This window comes from Oreochromis niloticus, linkage group LG9 (genome assembly GCF_001858045.2).
Source record: "Oreochromis niloticus isolate F11D_XX linkage group LG9, O_niloticus_UMD_NMBU, whole genome shotgun sequence".
In the NCBI taxonomy this organism is placed as follows: domain Eukaryota; kingdom Metazoa; phylum Chordata; class Actinopteri; order Cichliformes; family Cichlidae; genus Oreochromis; species Oreochromis niloticus.
In genome coordinates this window covers 4,644,793-4,665,974 of record NC_031974.2, presented here as the reverse complement: position 1 = coordinate 4,665,974, position 21,182 = coordinate 4,644,793, and the positions used below count along the sequence as shown (strand labels likewise).

Here is a 21,182-nt window from a genome sequence, read left to right as displayed (position 1 = left end):
TTTGGTTACCTTCCTTAATCCTGCATTTTGTCCATCTGCAGCAGCACATCCCAAAGGTCAAACTTTAGTCCAGCATTAAAAAACAAAACAAAAACCAGACAAAAAACAAAACAAGAAGTAAACAACAATGACAAACAAATAAAAAACCTTGATAGATGTTATACTGCCTAAAGATGAGCCCTGTTTCTCTCTATTGAAGCAGACACGAGGTGTGTCCGAGTTCAGGGGCTGGATCCTGCAATCTTTTTTCTTTATATAAACCTTTATTCAAAAAAGGAACTACACAAGTACACAAGAAGACGTACACAGACGTATCTTTGTAGCTCAACATTTCCAATCCAACCCCCAAAAACTGATACTGCACAATATTTTTTCAGAGTTTAACCACGAAGGAAACAATCAAAATGTGAAAACAAGATTCACACACAAAGGGTTTTTTTTGTCAAGTATTTTTTTTTTTTTAGCAATATTTAGTTGAGAAGAGATCAGTGAAGCTCTAACTGCTTTATCATTAGAAGAAAATTAAATAGAGTCAACACTGCTGTGAATATCATGATAAAAATGAGGAAATGTAGTTTTCTGTTTGGAGCATTACATTTGTTGATATGAAATTTGGATAAAATAAAATTCAAAATAATTAAAAATATAAAAGTATTTCTACTGTTTTTTTGATTGAGTGCAAATAAAATATTTTCCCACAACTGGAAATCACTTGTATAATTTATCTTCCATAAAAGGTAAACTGCTGCGACAGACGACAGAAGTGGCGTCAAAGCCAAAAATAAATGAACAATAGAATCACTGTAAGATTACAAAAGGACCTGATCAATGTCCGTCTTTTGTGGAAAAGATGAAACGTTAAAGGACACTTCATCTCATTAGTTAGAGAAAAATAACCAGAAGCCAGATCTTCTTCCACTTAATATCCATCAAAACGATTCCAACAGAAGACTGCGTTTGGAGCAGAAACAATATCCTTCCGGAAAAGTGCTCTGATTTATTTATTGCACTTCCAAAAGAAGTGAAAACTAATTTTACAACAGAAAAAAAGTCTGAGTCAGAACAGGAGATCGATGGTGATCCATTCCTTCCGCTCGTACTCTTGCTGTCCTCCTCCAGGCCCCAGCAGCTACTAAAATAAGGGGAAAGGAGAATTAGGGTGGCTGCCAGCCTGCTGTCCCCCGAACCCGCTGCTAGACCCCTCCCCTGCAGCTGAGCCCCCGAACCACCTCCCAGCACACCCTTATCCCATAATTAGAGCAGTGCAGTGGGCCCTTGCAGGTCAGGCTTTGGGAATTACACCTCATGACTCTTAGAAATAAAAAGACATTTATCTGCGTAGTTAATTTAAAGCAGGGGTCCCCAATCCCAGTCCACGAGGGCCGGTGTCCCTGCAGGTTTTAGATGTGTGCTGGATCCATCACAGCTGATGTAAATGGCTAAATGACCTCCTCAACATGTCTTGAAGTTCTCCAGAGGCCTGGTAATGAACTAATCATGTGATTCAGGTGTGTTGACCCAGGGTGAGATCTAAAACCTGCAGGACGCCGGCCCTCGTGGACTGGGATTGGGGACCCCTGATTTAAAGTATGACCCTGCTGAAAATGTGGACACAAATGGGGTATGAGTGAATGCTGAGTTTGCACAGTTAAGTCTTTAGTGAAGGAGAACACTCTGAAGGTAAGAGGGTGATGAACCTGAAGACAGAAAATATGAGACAACCAACTTTGAATTTATGGATTTTTGATGTATTTGCCCCAGCAGAGGATCTTTAATACAACAAAAACATGTCATGTGCAGCGAGCTTAGGAGAAGGAACTGTGGAGGTTCAAATGCGATTGTTTTCGCTAAAATACTGCAGTTGATTAAAAGCACGCTTAAAATAATTAATTAACAGATTAACTGGTGACGGTCAAACAGATGTGGGGCAGACTTGCTTTCCTCGAGCCGCTACTGACAAACCAGGAAGAAAACACAGAATATTTCATCTGTGACATTTGTGAGGTTAATTTAAACACAGTCTGTCAGTCTTATTGAACAATAAAATATCACAAACTGTCTCAAGTTTATACCTGGTGATATTCTCATGCACAAGGCGATCGCGAAAATGGCAAACAAATATATGTCACCACACCAACGCTGGACAGGAAGGAAGGAGTAAACAGGTTTTTTACCCTCACAAAAATTTAAGTACTTTTGAAAAGTTTTTGTTTTTCTGGAAAGGCAGATAATTTTGTCTTACTTTTTAAGTGCCTTTTCAGATGTTAATAACTACACTGTAAAAAAGAAAAAGTTGAGAAAACGTAAAATTTCAAGGCAACATGATGCAAGAGATTTTTGAGTTTTCTCAACTTTTGCCAACTGTTGTTGACTTAACTAAGATTTACAAGTTCTGCCAACTTGGATCTTCTTGTTCACCTAATTAGGACAATCCTGGAAGTCTAACGAAGAAATTCTGGTTTCAATACCATGTATTTCTGCCTTCACCAAACACAGATATTCTTGTTGAGTAATCATACAATTCTTACTCCAGTGAGTTGAAAATTTACCTATATAAACAAAGGAAAATGTATGCTGTTATTATACTTGATAAAACACTTAATAGATATAGAATAAAACAAAGCACAATTCAATGTTATCTAAAAGCTTATTTATTTTGTTCAACAGTCTTTTCAGTACATTTCAGAATGTCATGGGTAGTAGGGTGAATTTCTGTTAAAAAAAACAAAAAGAAAGAAAGAAAAGAAATAACAAACAAACAAAAACGTGTTGCCAGTTTCTTTTGGGTGCTTTGAGCACCCCAGCAGAGACGTCAAAATTCCAGAGTCCAGAACCAAAAAAGAAAAGTGTCCAGCAACTTAATAATTCACGCACACACACCCTGACCGTCTTGTAAAAGCTGAACATAACTATTGCACATTAAATAGGGTAGTGCACCCAGACATTGACATTTTACACAGGCTTACTATGATGAACTATGGAAGTTAAAAGTTATTAGAAATGTTACCATCAACGAAGAGGAAACAAACACTATAACAAATCTTTTAAAATACTACAAGACAAATTTTCACCATATATTCTCAACAATACAGATTCATCTGACTAAAATTTACATTTCGAATAATGATTTATCCACTTCACCTTCATATTGTCCGACCAGGCCAAAATAAGATGGCCTGAATTGCTTCAAAGGTAAAACTCATCTGCTTTGGATAATCAATGTTGAGGGCATACAGAAGGCCAAAGAGGTATGCCAGGGAAGTAGAGAGATCGGGAATGTTATGTAGCACGATGTCCCCTTCCAACACCACTGCATGTTCTCGCACAGACGTATCAGCATCGTCATCTTGTAGGATTGGTGAGGATGGCAACTGATGCACCGTTCAACACTGGTTCCAAAATGTCCTTCAGTGTCCTGAAGAAAAGTAAAATATGAATTATTGAAAGCTAAGAAAAACTAAAGACAAAAAAAATTTCTAAAGATTTTAACTTTAACCTCTATACCATGCTGGTCGTTTGACTCATGGAGGTTTTAAGAAGAAAAAGCTTATTTTCCTTTAATTAATGCCACCTTGTGAGTTTTGTACAAAAATAGTTTCTGCTATGGAACAACCACTAACAATGCCCAGCTGCTGCTCAGCAGAAAAAAAAGGAGTGAGAGTTATGATAACTGCAAATCCACTATAAAATTATCTGGACTGCACTGAGGAAGTGTACATTTCCATTTTGGATTAACTCATCCTTTAAAAACATCTCATAGCAATGAGTTTTACTTGCATTACTTTTTTGTACTTACTAAGCACTTCGGGAAAACCTCTGTTGCATCTTCTCTTGAGGAAAATGGGCAGGCCTCTCAGTGCCCGTTGGACACAATGTTGGATGTCTGAAGAGTATTCAGTGGAAAACAAGAATTTCAATTAGTGAAGTAACATGGTGTACTATACACAATGCAAAATCAATCTCATAGTAATGAAAGTAAAGCACAGGTCAGACCCAGCAACAAGCAAAACGTACAACTACCCCCCCCCCCCGAATAAAACAACAAATTAAATAAAATACTGCCAAATAAGAACAAAGCAATGACTGATGACATTCATTTTTACTGACATGTCCACTGATGTGTTTTGTTTGAAGCCAACATCTTTTTCAGTTTCTGTTAAGAGAAAAGTATACTCTTCTAAAAATGTCAGATAAAGGAGCACTCACCTGTTCATCAAGTTTATCCAGGAGGTCTTCCATCTCCTCACAAAGAACTCCCTTCTTAGACCAGTACAGTTTCAGCAGGCCAGGCACAAATTTGTCAAGGGATGCATTGAAGGTCCCCAGGAGGTCTTTGTTTGTGATCCGATGAAATTTTTCAGATATCTAAACAATACATTCACCAAAATATTGTCATTTATTCAGCACAGAAAATTCCTGGGTAGCTGTCTTGGACAGTCTGCACCATGTTATATGCCTGACTGCGTTATCAAAAGCAAAACCTACTTCAAAAATCTCTCATGAATACGTCTTTTGCACAGGAATAGAACCCCCCCCACAAAACACAGTATCAATATGAAAATACATATTATGCTCTAAGTTGCACCAAAATCTGTAACCAATCAGATTCTGTGACCTGCCTTAGTATTCTTTCCCTAACCATCTCAGTCTATAGAAGTTCTATTTTTTAGCACAAAAAGAAAAAAAAAACATGCTAAGTCAAAATTATGAGATTGCCTTTCTGTTTCACAATTTCGATTTAGCATGGGGACTCTTTTCTTGTACTGGCAGAAATGTTCAGGGTAAGGATTTCAATATAACACTGGCAAGGGCCTTGACTGGAGTGGTAGCACAAGATAATAAAGTTGGCCAATGCATTACCCCAGCAAATACCGTACTACTTCAATATAAGTATAAATCATGCCCAATTTGAATAATTTAATTATAAACAAATTAGGACAGTCTTACCTCCATAGAGGAAAACAGCGCAGGTCATCTCTCCTGGACCTCAGATACCATAGGCTGACACTCCACGACCTCTCTCCGCCTGAGAGAAAATGTTTGCAATAATGAAACATTTCAATATAATGTAGGAAAAAAAACGAGAAAAAGAAGTTACGGATCGGACTCCCCGATCCTTACTGCGCATGTGCAAAGTCGGACAGTACAGATCGCGTCTACCCATGGAATTGTACATAAAATCAATACTCCACCAACAAAAAGGCTCTCAAAACAATACAATACTTTCCACAGCTTTGAAGGATGGGTCAGGTGTATCCTTCGTGGCCCACCCTATGCCAGAATTCATAGCGCGGCCCAGCCGATTCTAGTTTCAAACAATGGCGGCAGCCACTTAGTTTTAATATTACTCTTATTACTCTTTCTGGGTCACAAAGTAAACTTTTAAGATATTTTCAGGCGAGAATGTAGCTGTGTAAATTTCAAATATCTGCTCAGTTTATTAAGACAACACATTTTTGCAAAAATGCTTCTACGTTTTCGGAGACGTCTGCTACCACCAGCTTCGATAGCTAGCTGGGGATTCAAGGCTCGCTAGAGCAGCGAGAGCAGCGAACTCCTGGCATATCATTTTCAACCCCCGGCGCGGTTCTTCGCTAGCTTAAACATGATATATAAGTCCCTTAGATGACTTAAATATGTTATTGTTTGGCTTTTTTTCAGTGCTTTACTCGTTCCACCCTCCTGGGTCCTCAGGAGGATGCAGCCTAGCGCTTGTAGAAAATCCTAATAACAGATGTCGTTAGCTTACCTGCTAGTGCAAATGGCCAGCAGCTCCCACACCTGTCCAAAAAATGGCCAAATAATACACTCCAACTTCAGACCAGGTAAAATCCGTAATAGTCGAAAAATTGTAATTTTCATCCAACTTTGGCCACGTTTGTTCAAATTTTCTTAGCAGGTTTTCAGTTCAGAACACATCGACAAACCACTATCACACAGTCTGCTCAGGCTCGTTTGGTCTAGTTCAGACTTATTCAGACCACGACGTGAGCCAGTCACCTACGGGGTTTCCCACTGGTTCTCAACTCGACTCAAAAAATCTACTCAAAAGTTGATAATCTTTGTTATGCTCGCTAGAAAATCTTAGTTAGGACAACAATGGAAGAAATTTGTTGGGCAGACAAGCTATTTTAGGTTGTAAATGGAAAGTTTTATTTCTAAGTCAGTTTAATTTGAAAACTTTACTCAAATCAACAGTTACTAGTTATTGTTTTTACAGTGTAAAGACAGTATTTTGGCTGCTGTGTTGACTCACAACTTAGGAATGAATAAAATGCATACAGCATACATAAATTTATTAATTTAATTTTTTTTTAATTTATTCAAAATCGATGTTGGGATTTGGGTTGTGAGTATAAAAACTGCAGATAGTCAGATTAACAGCAATAGTATTTTGTGTCTATCCGCCATTGTAGAAATTCATCTCACCTTAACAATTATGTGGCGCAGAGCGTAACGTCAAAAACGGCGCACACCTTTGACGTTACGTGAGTCTGCCAATAAAATTTAAATGAAGAATAAGACATTGCGTGAGTAAATCTCAGTTTTCCTCTTCCACACCTAAATGCAAAAAACTGGAGTTTTGGGTTTTTTTAAGTCTCGGTTTTCAGTTACCCGAAAACATGTTTACGTGCGGACATAGCCGAGATTCAATGATCTGGAGAATCTTGTTCACTGCAATTATGTAACTGTAGTCACCTGGACACTAATTTAGTGTTTGAACACCTGCAGCCTATAAGCTTGGAGAATATAGCAAACATTTGAGGGTTTGGTGGGAACAGTGAGAGTGGGGTGTGTCTGTTGATTTGTGTTGTTTTTTAATAGTCTGTGTGTTTGTGGTGCAGCAGAGTAAGTACTTTTTAAGGATTGTTAGATAAGTGGACAGCTGAGGGAAATGGATCCTAAAAGTCCACAATCACTGTCCTGAGGGGTCAACCAGCAGAGAGATTTAAAATCAAGAGAAGAGCTGAGACCTTCAAAATAATGAATAAATAAAATGAAGAAAAATAGAACTGAGCACTTGGCGAAAGTGGTCGGCTCTGCCAAAGAGGCAAGTGAAGTGTTTGAAGAATTTCATTCCAGCCACTTAGTGGACACTGTGGATGGGAGCAGACCCACAGTCCTATCATGGCATGTTGTTACTAGCCTGGCATTGAGGGTGACATTCAAAAATAGGCGAGTACATTTCTTCAAAATGAGCCTCAAATACAGGTGTATGGTTTTGCTGTGTTTTTTATTTATTTATTCTTTTACTAATATAGGTTGCTCAGTGCCCACAATGCTAGTGTAAGCGGGCCAAAACTAAAGGGAAAAGGATGCAGTTGAAGAGGTTCAGTAAAGCACACAGTAGAAGACTTGATACTTTTCAAATAAATCCAGTAAAGTAATATAACATTTTAGTCCCTCATGGGTCACAGAGCCCTTTGAGCTCGTTGGGATGGATCGTGTGGGTAAACTAACCTTGACAAATGGTGTTAAGCAATGCATTTGTGATTATTTCACCAAATGGGCAAAGGCCCAGCCAATAAAAAGCAAAACAGCAGATCAGGTCACCAGTTGTATTCTTGATTTCTTTTACAGATATGGTACACCAAAAAGACTGCAACAGACCAGGGGCCCGTTCTTCGTACCTCGCTTACTACATCCAAGATCAAATGACACATCCAAGATCAAATCATCGCGCTAACTTTGAGCTCGCTAATCCGGTTCTCCGAACACACCTGTTGTTGACGATTAGTATAGCTGGATGAAGTAATCTGAGATCACTGGGTGGCTTAAAAGGGGCTACGCATCGATAGTAGAAACATTGATCGGCAACCCTGTGATTGGTCGGCGAAGATGTCGAAGGAGCGCGCTCAGTATTTCACGGCAGCAGAGCAAGAACTCTTGATTGAGGGATATCAGGAGTTTCAGAGTTTAATTAAAACGCAGGGGAACACTGCAAAGGCTGCAAAAGCAAGGAGAGAGGGCTGGCAGAAAGTTGCTGACAAATTAAACTCGTAAGTGATCCATGATATTACATTATATCATGTGATATTATATTATACCACATTATATTATATTACATCATATCCTCTTTCACATTAGAGCCACAACAGGACCCACTAGAACATGGGAACAAGTAAAAGTGAAATATAAGAATATTCCACAGAATGGTAATATTTATCACTTATATTGCTTTTAGTCTATGACAAGAGACCCTGAAATAATCTGTTTGTTTGTTTATAACAGCAACCAAGAAAAGGGCAGAGCAAATAAAGACAGGTGGTGGTCCTGCACCCCCTCGTCACACCCCTTTTTGTACTGTGACATTTATTGACATTGTGGGTTTTTTTGTGTGTAGTTTGACATAACACTCCATCACTTTTACCTGTTCCCATGCAAGGGGTGACTGAAGCATGCACAGTAAGTCGGGAGTAAGTATATACAGTACAGTAAGTGTATAGATAGATAGAGAGAGAGAGAGGAAGAAAGTAAATAATACCCTCACGGGAGAATCGATATCTCTCTATGAGCACACCGTCGCGCTGAGCTAAAGGATCCTGTCTATCCCGCAATATACGCTAAATTCTGTAAACTCTCCTTATCAATCTTGCACCTTCCTTGCTCGCGTACAAACGGACAGGACATGGCTGCGACAGACTTCCCAAATCCACCTTCGCTTTTATAGTCGTGGTCTGTCATCTTGATTGCACGTAGTAATTTACTATTACTACTCTAAAATATGAATTACATCTGACATGATCTACTACATGTAATAGAATGATTAATAGTACATTTCCCTTTTTTTCGGAAATGACCTGTATGTATCTGTATGACATCAATAACAGAATCAAATGCTGCATTATCTTTAGTTACATTGATAATATTTATTTATGGTAAAACAGTGGCGAAATATCGCTCTTGCTTTCATATAACTGCAGCGGACATACCTGAGTGTCCGCGATCTAATCCTGTTTACATAAAGTAAACCTGCTCCCGAGCAGGTTTACGCTTACGGATCTGTTGCTATGACAGCAAGTCCCAGATGAGCTTCGGAGAACCGAACGATCCAAGATCACGCGAAATCGTCAACATTCAAATCCGGCTAACTTACTTAGCGAGGTACGAAGAACGGGCCCCAGATGTCTCTGTTGAGAAATTAAATGGCACAATCCAGAGGTACAACACTGCCTTTTATTTTGTATTGTAGCTACTTCACAAAACTGCATATTAGGGTGTTTTTCTAATGCATGTTACCAAATTTCAGATCCTGCAATAAACTAGTGATTGACGAGCCAAAGAGCTGGGACAAATTTCTCCAGTCCACCATTTGCTAAAGAAAAACCAAACAGGTGAATGTCAAATACAGCCCCTGTTTCATCCTGCTTGGTAGGAAGGCTAAGTGTGCAATGGAGTGAGCAAACACGGGAGAACAATCAGCCAGCTGTTGTAATTTCTTGTAAAGAAACTCACCATTAACAGGAAGAAAAGAGAAAATACAATTATTGATTGCATTGCATGTGATACAGCTTGGAGCATGAGAAGCTGTCTTTCTTGTTTCACTCTGACATCCTATGAAAATGCTTTTTGATATGACATTTATAATCCGAAGTGTACAAACATGTATGTCACATCAAATTCCAAGCAAGTCTTTGTATTTAATATTAAGGGCTACAAACAGATTTAGAATATTGAGGTTTTCAGTTCACCGCATGCACAGTTTATTTTTTTTCTAGTGAACAGTATTGTAAACTTCCAAAACATATACATTAAACATATTTAACAAACATGATTTGTGTTGTTTCTCATTATTTTTCTTAAACTAAAAGTGCATTTATTCCTGTGTGAATGAATCTGTAATACAGCGACTGTAGGACGCGTCCCTTCATGGGTTTTTTATCACTGTTAAATCTCTTCACCACAATACAAAGTGAGAAGTGAAGCCTAGTGTTTTTTTTGTTCGTTTTTTTTTATTTTACACTTTAAAGGTCTGTGAACTAAAATATAAAAATAAATATGTAAACTATAAAGTAAATTTTCAATGTAATTCAATTTTAAATTCATCTCCAGTATTTCATAATTAATTCTAGATTCTAACATATTACGTTTCATTTCATTACATTTTCTTATTCTTACGTAATTTCTCTCATTTTAAGGGGATTATTACTTTCTTTAATATTGTATTTTATATGCTGACGTTTTGTTTGTTTTCCCCCTTTTCTTTCTTTCACATCTGTTGTCAATATTTTTTTGTTACCACAACTGAAATTATTTCTTCTTTTCCACCCGTTTATTCAGCTCAGGATTTTCTTTCCACTTCTTGACTTTATCAACTTTCGAATGTCAACTCCTTCATAGTTTTCTTAAATTAGAAGTATTTCTTAGTCACCTTGCAATCATTGGATCTCAGACAACAAGCACTACCTTTATACAATTGCTACTTCTAATCTCTTGAAAATATGGCTGACGTTCACGAAGTTGATAAAAACAGAAACATGATTCAATTTGGATTTGTAAGTTAAATATTTCTGTTCTAATAGTTAGATACAAAATAATATGACAGGACCTGAAACACATTTATTCTCATTTTGGGCGTCTGAGGATAGATCAGATGAGTTTGACACCTACCTTGTGTCCTCATACCTGATGGTAATGGACAGCATGTTGCCTTATAAGCACTGGGGTCTTTTGTTTAATGGTTCCACTGTGCCTTCTCCTGGCCGTGATGAACTATCACACCCCCCTGCTCCTTCTATTACAGCGAATGTTTAGAAAGCACAAACCTTTAATAATCACAGCTGAGATCATAAAGTGTAGTAATCTGTCTGTCCTTTCCTTCTTCCTTCCTCTTAAGCACTTAAGGGTTGCTGGAGAGACGATTGAAGACAATCCCAGTTGTCACAAGCTAAAACTGACATGAAAATTCCCCTCTCATGATGACATTCCCAATAGATTATTGTAATTCCCAAACGAATCACCAATTAACCTAAAAAAAAAAAAGTTTTTGGACTGTGAGAGGGAGCCAGAGCACCCTCAGACAACACAACATGCAAACAGCAGCCAGCAGATTCACATGCAGGATCTTCTTGCTGTGAGGCAACAGAACGAACCACTGCGTCACCGTGCTGGCCTTAGAGCGCAGTCCTGTGGTGGAAAATGTTACTGTGGGTGCTTTAGGTTATATGACTTTGAAAGAGCTTTGGAAACCCTGGAAGACAGCAGTGCTTGTTTAATCAAATGTAACAATACACGTTGATTAAATGTCCCAAAGTAGAGAGATCTCTTTGCCAACCTTTAGTTTGCGGCCATCTTGTGGCAGCAGCTGGCTACTGTTATTTGCACATGTGCATTGTGTTTTTTTTATTTTACTTTATTATTTAAAATAAACCCCTAAATTAAAATTTGTGAGTTACAAATATGAACTATTATTCAACTATATTATTATTCAACTATATTATTCAACTATATATAGGAAATATTATGAAGTCACAGATTTTAGTTTATTGGACATTACATTTAATAAGAAGATATGAGATCCAAATATATGCTTATGTCTGTTATGCTAAGTAAACGGACTCTATGGCAGAACACACAGAGACGCAAAAAATGCAGGAAGTGCTCTTTATTTACAGTGTCCCACTTATTTACACGGGGTGGAATATGTATGCCGATAAATAAACGGAGGAAAACCAGGGAAGGGAGCAGACACGTATTCTGAGGGAAAGGCAGGGTGGATCTATGGAAAAAGGAAAAACGAAACTTTAGGAAAGGATGCCGAACAACCGGTAAAAAACGACAATAAACATGGGGAGAGTTGGAGAGCTCACTTGTCACACTGGCTGTACAGACTCGGGCGAGGATTCCCGGGAAGTAGGAGAAATGCGAAAATCTGTCTCCGTTGAGATCCCGGAAATGCAGCTTCACAAACAGCTGACAGGTAAGCGGGTGATAGATCCAGCTGAGGATACAGGACAACAGGTAAGTAAACCAAATCCAAGACATAGGTTGGCCGTATGCACACCGCAGAGAATTAACAGACAAGTTACCACTCGAGGAGGTGGCAATACTCCGACACCAGACGTCAGTCGCGCTGCTCCTAAATAACGCTCCATCAAATGACGTCTGATGTACCGCCGGTGTGTCAGCATCCCGTGACACACCACCCCGCCTACCTGTGCTGAAAACAGAAGCAGACCCCGTGACACCACACCAGAGAAACCCCACCAATTCCTAATAATGTCAACACATCTGTTTCTCAGGTAAAACACACAAAAAGGTTCATTATATTTTCTTTGTAATGATTTTTATTACAGATAGACAGCGATAGTGAGATCTTTAGGTTTGTGTCCATCATCAGCCAAGGAGTAATGCTGAGATGTAAAAAAAAAAATCATATAAAAAACATGAATAATAATTTTATTTATTTTTATATACTCAGTGTGGTTGAGTGGACATAGTTGTGCACGATTATTCAGCACAAGTGTGTCAGGATGGCCAAGCGGCTTATTGCGCTGCTTTCAGCTTGCAGCTTTCCCTGAGGGTGTGGGTTCAAATCCCACAAGCAACATTGAATATTTGCTCTTATTGTCCCATTCCTGGCCTGAAATAAGTCCAACATTACCGACATGAAATACTTCACTTAAAGGGAAACTGGACAAGATGAACAGTTGTTTCCGTTTGCCACGTGATGTACAAAGATGGCAAAAAGCAGAACAAAATTAGAAATCATCATCAAGTAATCTGATCACTATCTGTCTGCACAGAAAAGCTGCTGGCGTTCAGAATGTACACGACTTAGTTTAAATTGAGTGATTCCCTCAGGTAGACTGGAACTTAGGGTTCCCAGCAGTCTAAGCCCTTAAATAATGGAGCGAGAAGGGCACACATTTCTGATACTGAAACATAGGTCTTCTCAAAGAGCTGTTTAACAGGGAATTTAAATGAATTGAGTGAAATATCCGAAAAGTGAAGAACACGAAAGCGTTTCACCAACAATATGATTATACGCAACAGCAGACGTCATGGTTTTTCTTTCAGATTCATTCATAGTCCCGCGATTACAATTTTGTTTTTATTTTCACTGTGAAAAAAGAGGAAAATATATGTTAATATTGCGCTTCTTTATTTTCTGTTATTTTCTCAAACGAAATAATAAAAGTGTCTGTAAAACTTTTATTTTTTGTTTGTTCTCTTATTCATGGAACAAAAAAACCTGTCAAACTCCAAAAACGCATCATGTCGGCGAACTTTTTTACTGAAGGCCTTTATTATTATTCTTTACTATTTTCAACAAACCTTACAGAGCAAAGTTTGAGTCATAACTTGGACAGGTGCAGCTGGGAAATCAAGTCAAATTAAAGCTTTACCCAAAGCATAATTATGGAGAATTTAAAAAACATTCTTCTAAAGCAGAAATCACAAGTCGAGTCCAAATATTTTTAAATATTATAATAATTTTTAATTCTCGAATGTACAGTTCAAACTCTCATTTTTAATTTTATTCCTATTTGTCTTCTCTTTTATTAAAATCCAGGATTAAACAATCACTTCACATCGTTCATGGTTGTTTGTGACATTAACATTTCATTATTTTACTTCAAACCACGTCTTCTTATTGAAAGTGATGACATTCTCTCGTTTTGCTGGTGAACAGACCGCACGTGTATACACCGTCACGCCGATGTACAGACTGTGACGTTAAGTCACGTGACGATGTCTCGTGTTCTTCGCGGAAATTGCATTTCAAAAGAAATTTGCATGAACCTCTGGTGTGGTTCAAAACTCCCAAGTCACGTGACAATGGCTAACAGCGGTTTTGCATGTCTTATCCCAGCTTCAACGCCTGGCTTACCTGCTGCTTCGGGCAGCAAATCAGTTGTTTGGTTTGGAACTTGTTATTACTGAAATTACTGAATGTTTATCCCAAGCAGGCACATGTGCCAGTATAAAACTAAGCACGCCTGATGTTTTTAGTTTCTTTTTATGGTTGTCCCTCACTTTTTCAGCTGCACCTTTCCTCCACTTCCACTCTACATTTTTTATACAACCGTCGTGAGCGCACAGCAAAGATAGGGGAGGGGCTGGTGGCATTCACTGCTTGTACAGCTGGTGTGCAGCGGCCCTTCAGGCTGCAACACAGGATCAAAAGTGCGTCCACCCACCGGTAATCTACGACAGATTACTAGTCCTATCTATGTATATTCTTCTTCAAATAATTCACCCCTGGTCCGTTTTACTTGATAAATCACTAACTTCATCTGCAGCAACAACACACTGAGGACAGATCTGGGATCAAGATCAAATGTGGGTTTGTAGAAGAGCAGAACCAAAGCAGTACCAAAACATGTTTTTTTTTATTTGAAAATGTTAATATTTATTGAACCATTGTCATGGTCAATGTTTAAAAAAATTAAAGGTGAAGCCAAGTCAGGTCTGTGAAAAACAAAGAAATGTTTAACCATGTACTGCATTTGAAATGTGTCCCATAATAAATAAAAAATACTTTTGTCTTTCAAAAATGTGAAACTGTCACGTCATTAACACATAGAAACCTTGTTTGTAGTGAAATGAAACTGACTGTTAAAATCAAAACTGTGCACTAAAGTGAAAGAGCCACATAGATGGACATTCGTGGTGGAAACCAGACGAAGGCCAGTCTGCATATGAGAACAGTGATGACTTGAGGGTTTTGCAGTTAAAGGTGAGAAAATCTCATAAACCACAGTGAAGATGAAGGTAGACACACTGTTCTTTTGTGCAGTTGTGTTTGCAAAATAAAAAAGCCAAAAAGATGTTTTGGGAATTTTTGTCTCATCCTTCAGTTCAGTTTAAAATGAATATGTCTTGGTCCTGGGTCTTAGGCAAAGGTTTTGACTTTCTGTTGCTTCATGATTTCTTTCAGGTTTTGTGAAGGGTTTGTGTTCCAGTTCTATATTGTTTTTCTATTTTTTTTTCTTATGTTATTGTGCTGCTTTAGAGGCCGTGTTATTTGGGGTCATCCTGAAGTTTCTGAAGAAGAAAAAAGATTCTGAGTTCACCTGATTATCAGGAGAAGGAAGCAGGTGGGAGAATTTCATAGTTTTTTTGGGGAGTTGAAGCTGAATCAAAACTGCTTTCAGGATCTTAATGGGACAGTTTGAGCTCTTCTTGGCAAAGTTGAGACCACATCTGACAAGGCAGAGAAATATTTTCAGAGACGACCTTGAGCAGCGTCTAGCTGTGTGTCTGATATAATTAGTGTTATTTATGTGTTATTTAACTGTTTTTTCTCCTTGTAAATTCAGTGTTGATGCACATTTTGATTCACGAGAGCACTTGTGCAGTGAGCTGATTGGTGAGATCTGTTAACCTGGGAAAATCGAGCTTGGTCCAAAAAATAAATGCTGCAAATTCATCCAGTGAAATCAGGCAGTCGGTGTAAACGGCTGCACGAAGAACAAATCATTTTGTAAGGTTTTGTGAAGTAAATTTATGTCATTTGATACACAACACAGTGTTTATGAGGATTATAGAGCTAGTTATGTACCCATTTTATTTTTACATTTGATGGTTACATGTTTTGATATTTACATGTTTACATATTTGAATGTTTACATGCACTTTCAAAGCAATAATAAGTACGTACTGAATGCTGCAGTTACCTGAGTCTGGGATTTCCTGGCTTCTGATTTGCTGGGGAAGTCTCATGGGGGCTGCACACAGGAAGTGTTGTTTTTGTTTTGTGGAGATTAAAGGTCCTGCTAAGAAAGTTATCCATCTTTATGTTGCTGTTTCTAATAGTTCACAGAGATTCAGAACCACATAACGAACCGCCTGAAATGTTCACATGGGTGCAGTGTGTGAAGGGCTTCAGTGTCACTTTGAGGAAAATCAACCAAACTTCTTTAAAATTTCTTTTCTTTCTTTCTTTTTTAATTTCAGGGCAATTGATTCAGATAAAGCATTTAGTACTCGAAACAAGTTAGATTCAAGTCAAATTTACTGTGAATAGTGAATCATAAAGTGAACAAATGCAAAATATTTTTTACAACAGTAAACAATCACATCAGATAATTTGGGGCCAACAAGATCAAATTCCTGCTGTTTTTTTAACCTCATTAAGAAACAACGCAGTCGGTGAGATGGACGCAGGATAGATCAAATACATACAGATACGTCTGGAAATTACCGGACAATAACAATTTTAGTTTCTGTTTTTAGCTGAAACACATTAAAGTTGCAAATATGTGTTTAATATTATGTTAAAGTGCAGACATTTGCTTTTAATTATGGGAGTTAAAAAAACAAAAATAATGGATTAACTGGTAGATTTTTTTATACAATCTTGTATTTCACAATAACAATTCTGTTAAAAGCTGTTTGTAATCATGCAGATAAAATGTGGCGTTAGTTTGGTGTTGCAATTTCTTTTACTCACTATATGCAGTCAAAGGAAATCTCAGATTAAACTAAAGATATTATTATTATATGTTCATTATTACTATCAACCATGTAACATTAATATTAATAGCCAGTTTCAGTCTGAAGAAAAAGGTTGGATCCAACTTTGCTTAAAGATCAAAAAGAGCTGGAGCAGTCCTGTTTCCATCAAACTAAGATGGAGAGAATGAAAGATGGAGTCACTGCGATACACAGGTATATGTATTCCAGTGACACAGGATCACTTTTGATTATTGATGTTGTAACTAACGCCTGAAAAAAATTCATAGAGGTTTACCAAATGCCTTAAATCAGCCCAATTTGCTGACAGAAGAAGAAGTCAAGCTCACACAGAGACTCAATCATCTGTGAACTGGCAGCTTCACCTTTCCTTCTCACAGTGTCGATAACAAAACGAGCTCTTCTGCTTCTGTTTTTCATTACATCTGCTTCCTCCCTCTCAGCATCAGTTATCACCATGTTCTCCAGCAGTGTGTCGAGCAGACTGCTGAGAACAGGTCCTGATATCCCTTTAATAATTGACCTCCGTACATTTAACAGTTTCTCATTTGGAGGGAGACTCAATGTTCTCATTCTGTTGGGCAAAAGACAAACCTCACTTTTCCAGACACAGCTGGAGCTGTTCTGGTGTGTCAGACTCAGGTTAACATCTGTAATGTCTCTTTTGAAAATCACCTGGAATAATGTAACTGAGCTGTTAAAATACTCCTCATGAAACTCTGCTTCATTTGGTTGAACTACAATCAGGTCATCATCAGGAGCAGTGGACAGAGTGTAAACCTGCTTTGGAAACAGACTACATCTCGAATGTGTGTCTATGTACATCTCTTCACCATTTAATTCCCTCCTGGTGTGCAAAACATCACGAATCACTACATTCCTCGGCACCAACAACACACTGAGGACAGACCTCGGATGATGATCAACTAGAGGTTTGTAGAAGAGGAAAATCAAAGCTTGGACTGGGTCAGGGGGAGAGTCTTCATCTCTGACATTACCATAACCAGAAAACCCTGTGATGTTTATAACAACGTGAGTTTCTGTTATCTGGTGAGGGGTAATACACTCAATGCCCTCGTCATTCACATGAGCGACCTGCAAGAACTGATCTCCACCTTTGGAGATGATCTCACAGTGTGGGAGATGAAGCTGACACACAGACTGCTGCTGACATTTAATGTCAAACAGGGGTCCTGCAGGCTTCTTGTGGTGTTGGGCCAGCAGCCTCATGTTCCAAGGGACAGTCCTGTAAACCACGTCTCCTTCTCCCTTCATGACAAACACCAGGCCGGTCACACTGCAGTGGTACAGACCTGCACAGGAGCACTGCAACAGGTAGGTTTCATCATCAGACTTATCAGCAGTGATGTCAGGTGTAAACTCTTCAAAGCTGCTTTTTGGCTTCATGTCAGGTGAACTTGCTGCTTGTGTTAAATCCTTCTTCATTTTTTTTTTCTTTGATGGCAAGTTCTGAGAGCCTTTCACAGAGTTGGATATTTCACTCGGCTTATGGAAATCTGCAGAGAAATAAAATAGAGGATTCAATGGCAGTGGGACAGTTTGTCCTGGTAGATGGGAAGCAAGAGGGCAAATCAGCCATCTGGAACAATTCCCTCAGAAGTCTGCTTTTGGGTCCAGATTTTCCTCATTATCACACAAAGTAATCTCTACACTCTCTTACTTAGACTTGGACCCTCCAGTGCCGATCCGCGCATCGGGCGACAAGGGAACGCCATCGAACTCAGTCCGTCGCGGCACTCTCTACCACACTTGAATTTAAAAATATATATGATTAACAATGATAACAATAACAACAACAACAACAATAATAAACAGAAGAGTTAAACGGTTTTAGTGATAGAACTCTGTTAAGTTCAATTAAGAGTTAAGAGGTTCATTTCTGGTCTTTGCTGGATATTCTTCTTGGAAACAGGAAACTTTTATTGTTTTTATGTGTTTTGTTCATTTATTTATTTCTGCCTAAACCTACATGCAGGACAGACAAAAACACAAGAAAAACAAAGATCTGACTTACCCAGTGAGTTGTCTATTGGGTTCTCATAACCCAAATCTTTCAAACAGATTGTCGGATGTCTTTTTATTCCATGTGGTGGATCATGTGATTCTTTCCTCCTTCCCACCTGAATGCTGTGTCATTTGAGAGTTTTTCAGTTTGCTCTAGCAAAACAACTTCCCACAAGTGCCCACAAGATGCGCTGTAAAATCTGAATTTCAGCTGACTGTGTTTGACCAATGGTTTGAAGCAGCCCTCATGTAAGAGCTTTTTATATCCTGTAGAATATAGAAGTCTCAATCCACAGCAAACTTTCGAATCATCATCAGCAGCAAGTAATCTGATCAAAGTCTGCACAGAAAATCTGCTGGAGCTCACAGTACAAAATGTACACCACGTAGTCTAAAGTGAGTGATTTCCCCAGGCAGAGTAGAACCGAGGGTTCCCCCACGAGTTCAAGGTTGTAAATGACCTTAAATAATGTCGCTGTAATGGACCGAGGAAGCCAGTGATGTTACATTGTTTCTAAAGGCTTCTAAAGGGAATCTGATATTGAAATATCAAAACATCGCTTCTCAAAGAGCTGTTTACCATTCAGTCATTTAAGTGTTTGATAATTCACGAGTTTAATTTAAGTGATGTAATATTTTGTGCAAATAGAGATGTGACGCAGCTCTCTGTGTATGTAAATGTTTCTGATAAAAATTTTATTGCTTAAATTAGAATTTAAGCGTATTAAGTGAAAAACCAGACCGTTTTTTTAACCTCAGTTTTTATTATAATTTACAAGATTGCAACTTGTACTTGTCAATGTTCGCAAGTAGGACAGTTACAGGAATAGCAATGCAGAAGTACAGATTAAAATAAAAGCTGCAACAGGGAAACACAAAACAATACTAGGAAGCCAAAAAACCAACACATAAACAAACAAACAAACAAGAAGAAGAAAGAAAAAAAACCCCAAACTTAATGTAATATTGAATAACATGTGACAATCTTAGCCATAAATGAACAAAACGAAACAAACCTATGCTAAATTATTGAAACAGTAAAGCATGTATGGGTCGCCAACGCTCAGTAAACAATTCTCTCTGAATCCGCAGAGCATATGTTATTTCCTCCATCTGGTAAATCTTTCTTACTTTATCAAGCCACATATTATATGAAGGTGGGTCAAGATTCAGCCATTTAATGGTGATACACTTTAGTGCTGCTGTAAACAAGATTCTTAAGAGATACTTTTTTATCATTTCCTACAAAACCATTTGGTAATACTCCTAAAATGGCTTACTGTTGGTGCTTTATTAATGGTTGTTGGAAAACTGTATTGAGAGCTTTATATATGTCATTCCAAAATTATTTTTATTATTTTTACAAACTTTACAGAGAAAAGCAGAAGTCATAACTTGGACAGGAGCAGCTGAGATCAAGTCAAATTAAAGCTTTTCTCAAAGCATAATTATGGAGAATTTAAAAATATTCGCGGAGAGCAGGAATCACAAGAAGAGTCCAAATGTTTTTAAAATGAATTCTCGAATGTACAGTTCAAGCTCTTACTTTTAAGTGCATTTATATTGTTCTTCTCTTTGCTTAAAATCCAGATTTAAACAATCACTCCACATAGTTCGTGGTTGTTTGTGACATAAACAGTTCATTACTTGACTTCAAACCACGTCCTCTTTTTTTGAAAGTGATGGCATTTACCCGTTTTGCTGGTGAACAGACCACACGTGTATACATTGTCACGCAGATGCACAGACTGTGATGTGCATAACATTAAGTCACGTGACAATGTCTCGTGCTTTTCGCGGACACCAGTGGAAATTTAATTTCGAAAGAAATTTGCATGAACGTCAGAGTTAGGTGCTTGATTTTATACTGACTGAAAACACAATTTCAATGTGCCAGAGAAGACATGCACGATGGTTTCACCCCCCCAAAAAAATAAAAATAAAATAAAAATAAAAAAATAAAAAATAAAAACAAAAATCAGGTTCTACCGAGATTTAAACTCAGATGGCTGGATTCAGAATCCTGAGTGCTAACCATTACACAATGGATCATTTTTAATAACAGATGTTTTTTTTTGTTTGTTTATTTTCTATATACTCAGCAGGAATGTTAAATTGAAATCAGCAGCTGTGCACTATTCTTCAGCTAGATGTGGGCTGAATTGTGTCAGGATGGCCGAGCGGTCTAAGGAGCTGCTTTCAGGTTGAAGTCTCCCCTGGAAGTGTGGGTTCATATCCCTCTTGAGACATTGAGTCTTTACCTTTGCTGTCAAATTCCTGGACTGGAGTAAGTCCACCCTTGCCGATACCAGTGAAACTGTTCCAGTACGTGAAATACTTCACTTAAAGGTAAACTGGACAAGATGAACAGTTCTTTCTGTTAGTCACGTGATGTACAAAGATCAGTCTGTCTGCACAGTAAATCTGCTGGAGCTCAAAATGTACAAATGTACACGGCTTAGTTTAAAGTGAGTGATTCCCTCAGGTGGACTGGAACTGAGGGTTCCCCCACGAGTTTTAGCTCACAAATAACCTTAAATAATGTCACTGTAATGGAGCCAGAAAAGCAGCAATGTTACATCACACATTTCTGATAGTGAATCAGATACTAATATATCAGAACATAAGGTCTTACCACGTAAACTGTTTGATAACTAAGGGGATTTATGTAAACAGAAACATGATCCAGCTTTCTGTTTACATGAAAGCTTCTGAAATCTTTACATTGTTTATAT

At 38.1% G+C, this 21,182-nt stretch overlaps 1 protein-coding gene and 2 long non-coding RNA genes across 3 annotated transcripts; all 3 read right to left on the bottom strand.

The window, feature by feature from the left end:
* Window positions 1-3,040: 3,040 nt before the first annotated feature.
* LOC109197512 (uncharacterized) lies at window positions 3,041-5,311 on the bottom strand. Its single transcript, XR_002058565.2, has 4 exons — window positions 4,948-5,311; window positions 4,207-4,365; window positions 3,797-3,883; window positions 3,041-3,415 (listed from the first exon to the last, which is right to left on the bottom strand). It is a non-coding gene; the product is annotated as an uncharacterized LOC109197512 (long non-coding RNA).
* Window positions 5,312-11,609: 6,298 nt separating this feature from the next.
* LOC112847752 (uncharacterized) lies at window positions 11,610-12,217 on the bottom strand. The gene is made up of 3 exons (XR_003221514.1): window positions 12,030-12,217; window positions 11,811-11,941; window positions 11,610-11,719 (listed from the first exon to the last, which is right to left on the bottom strand). It is a non-coding gene; the product is annotated as an uncharacterized LOC112847752 (long non-coding RNA).
* A 3,677-nt stretch (window positions 12,218-15,894) lies between these two features.
* Window positions 15,895-18,550, bottom strand: LOC109197510 (NACHT, LRR and PYD domains-containing protein 1-like). Its single transcript, XM_019352662.2, has 3 exons — window positions 18,458-18,550; window positions 18,104-18,191; window positions 15,895-17,939 (listed from the first exon to the last, which is right to left on the bottom strand). Exons 2-3 carry the CDS (start codon window positions 18,156-18,158, stop codon window positions 16,708-16,710), a joined length of 1,287 nt encoding a protein of 428 aa, XP_019208207.1. The 5' UTR covers window positions 18,159-18,191; window positions 18,458-18,550; the 3' UTR covers window positions 15,895-16,707.
* Window positions 18,551-21,182: the final 2,632 nt, after the last annotated feature.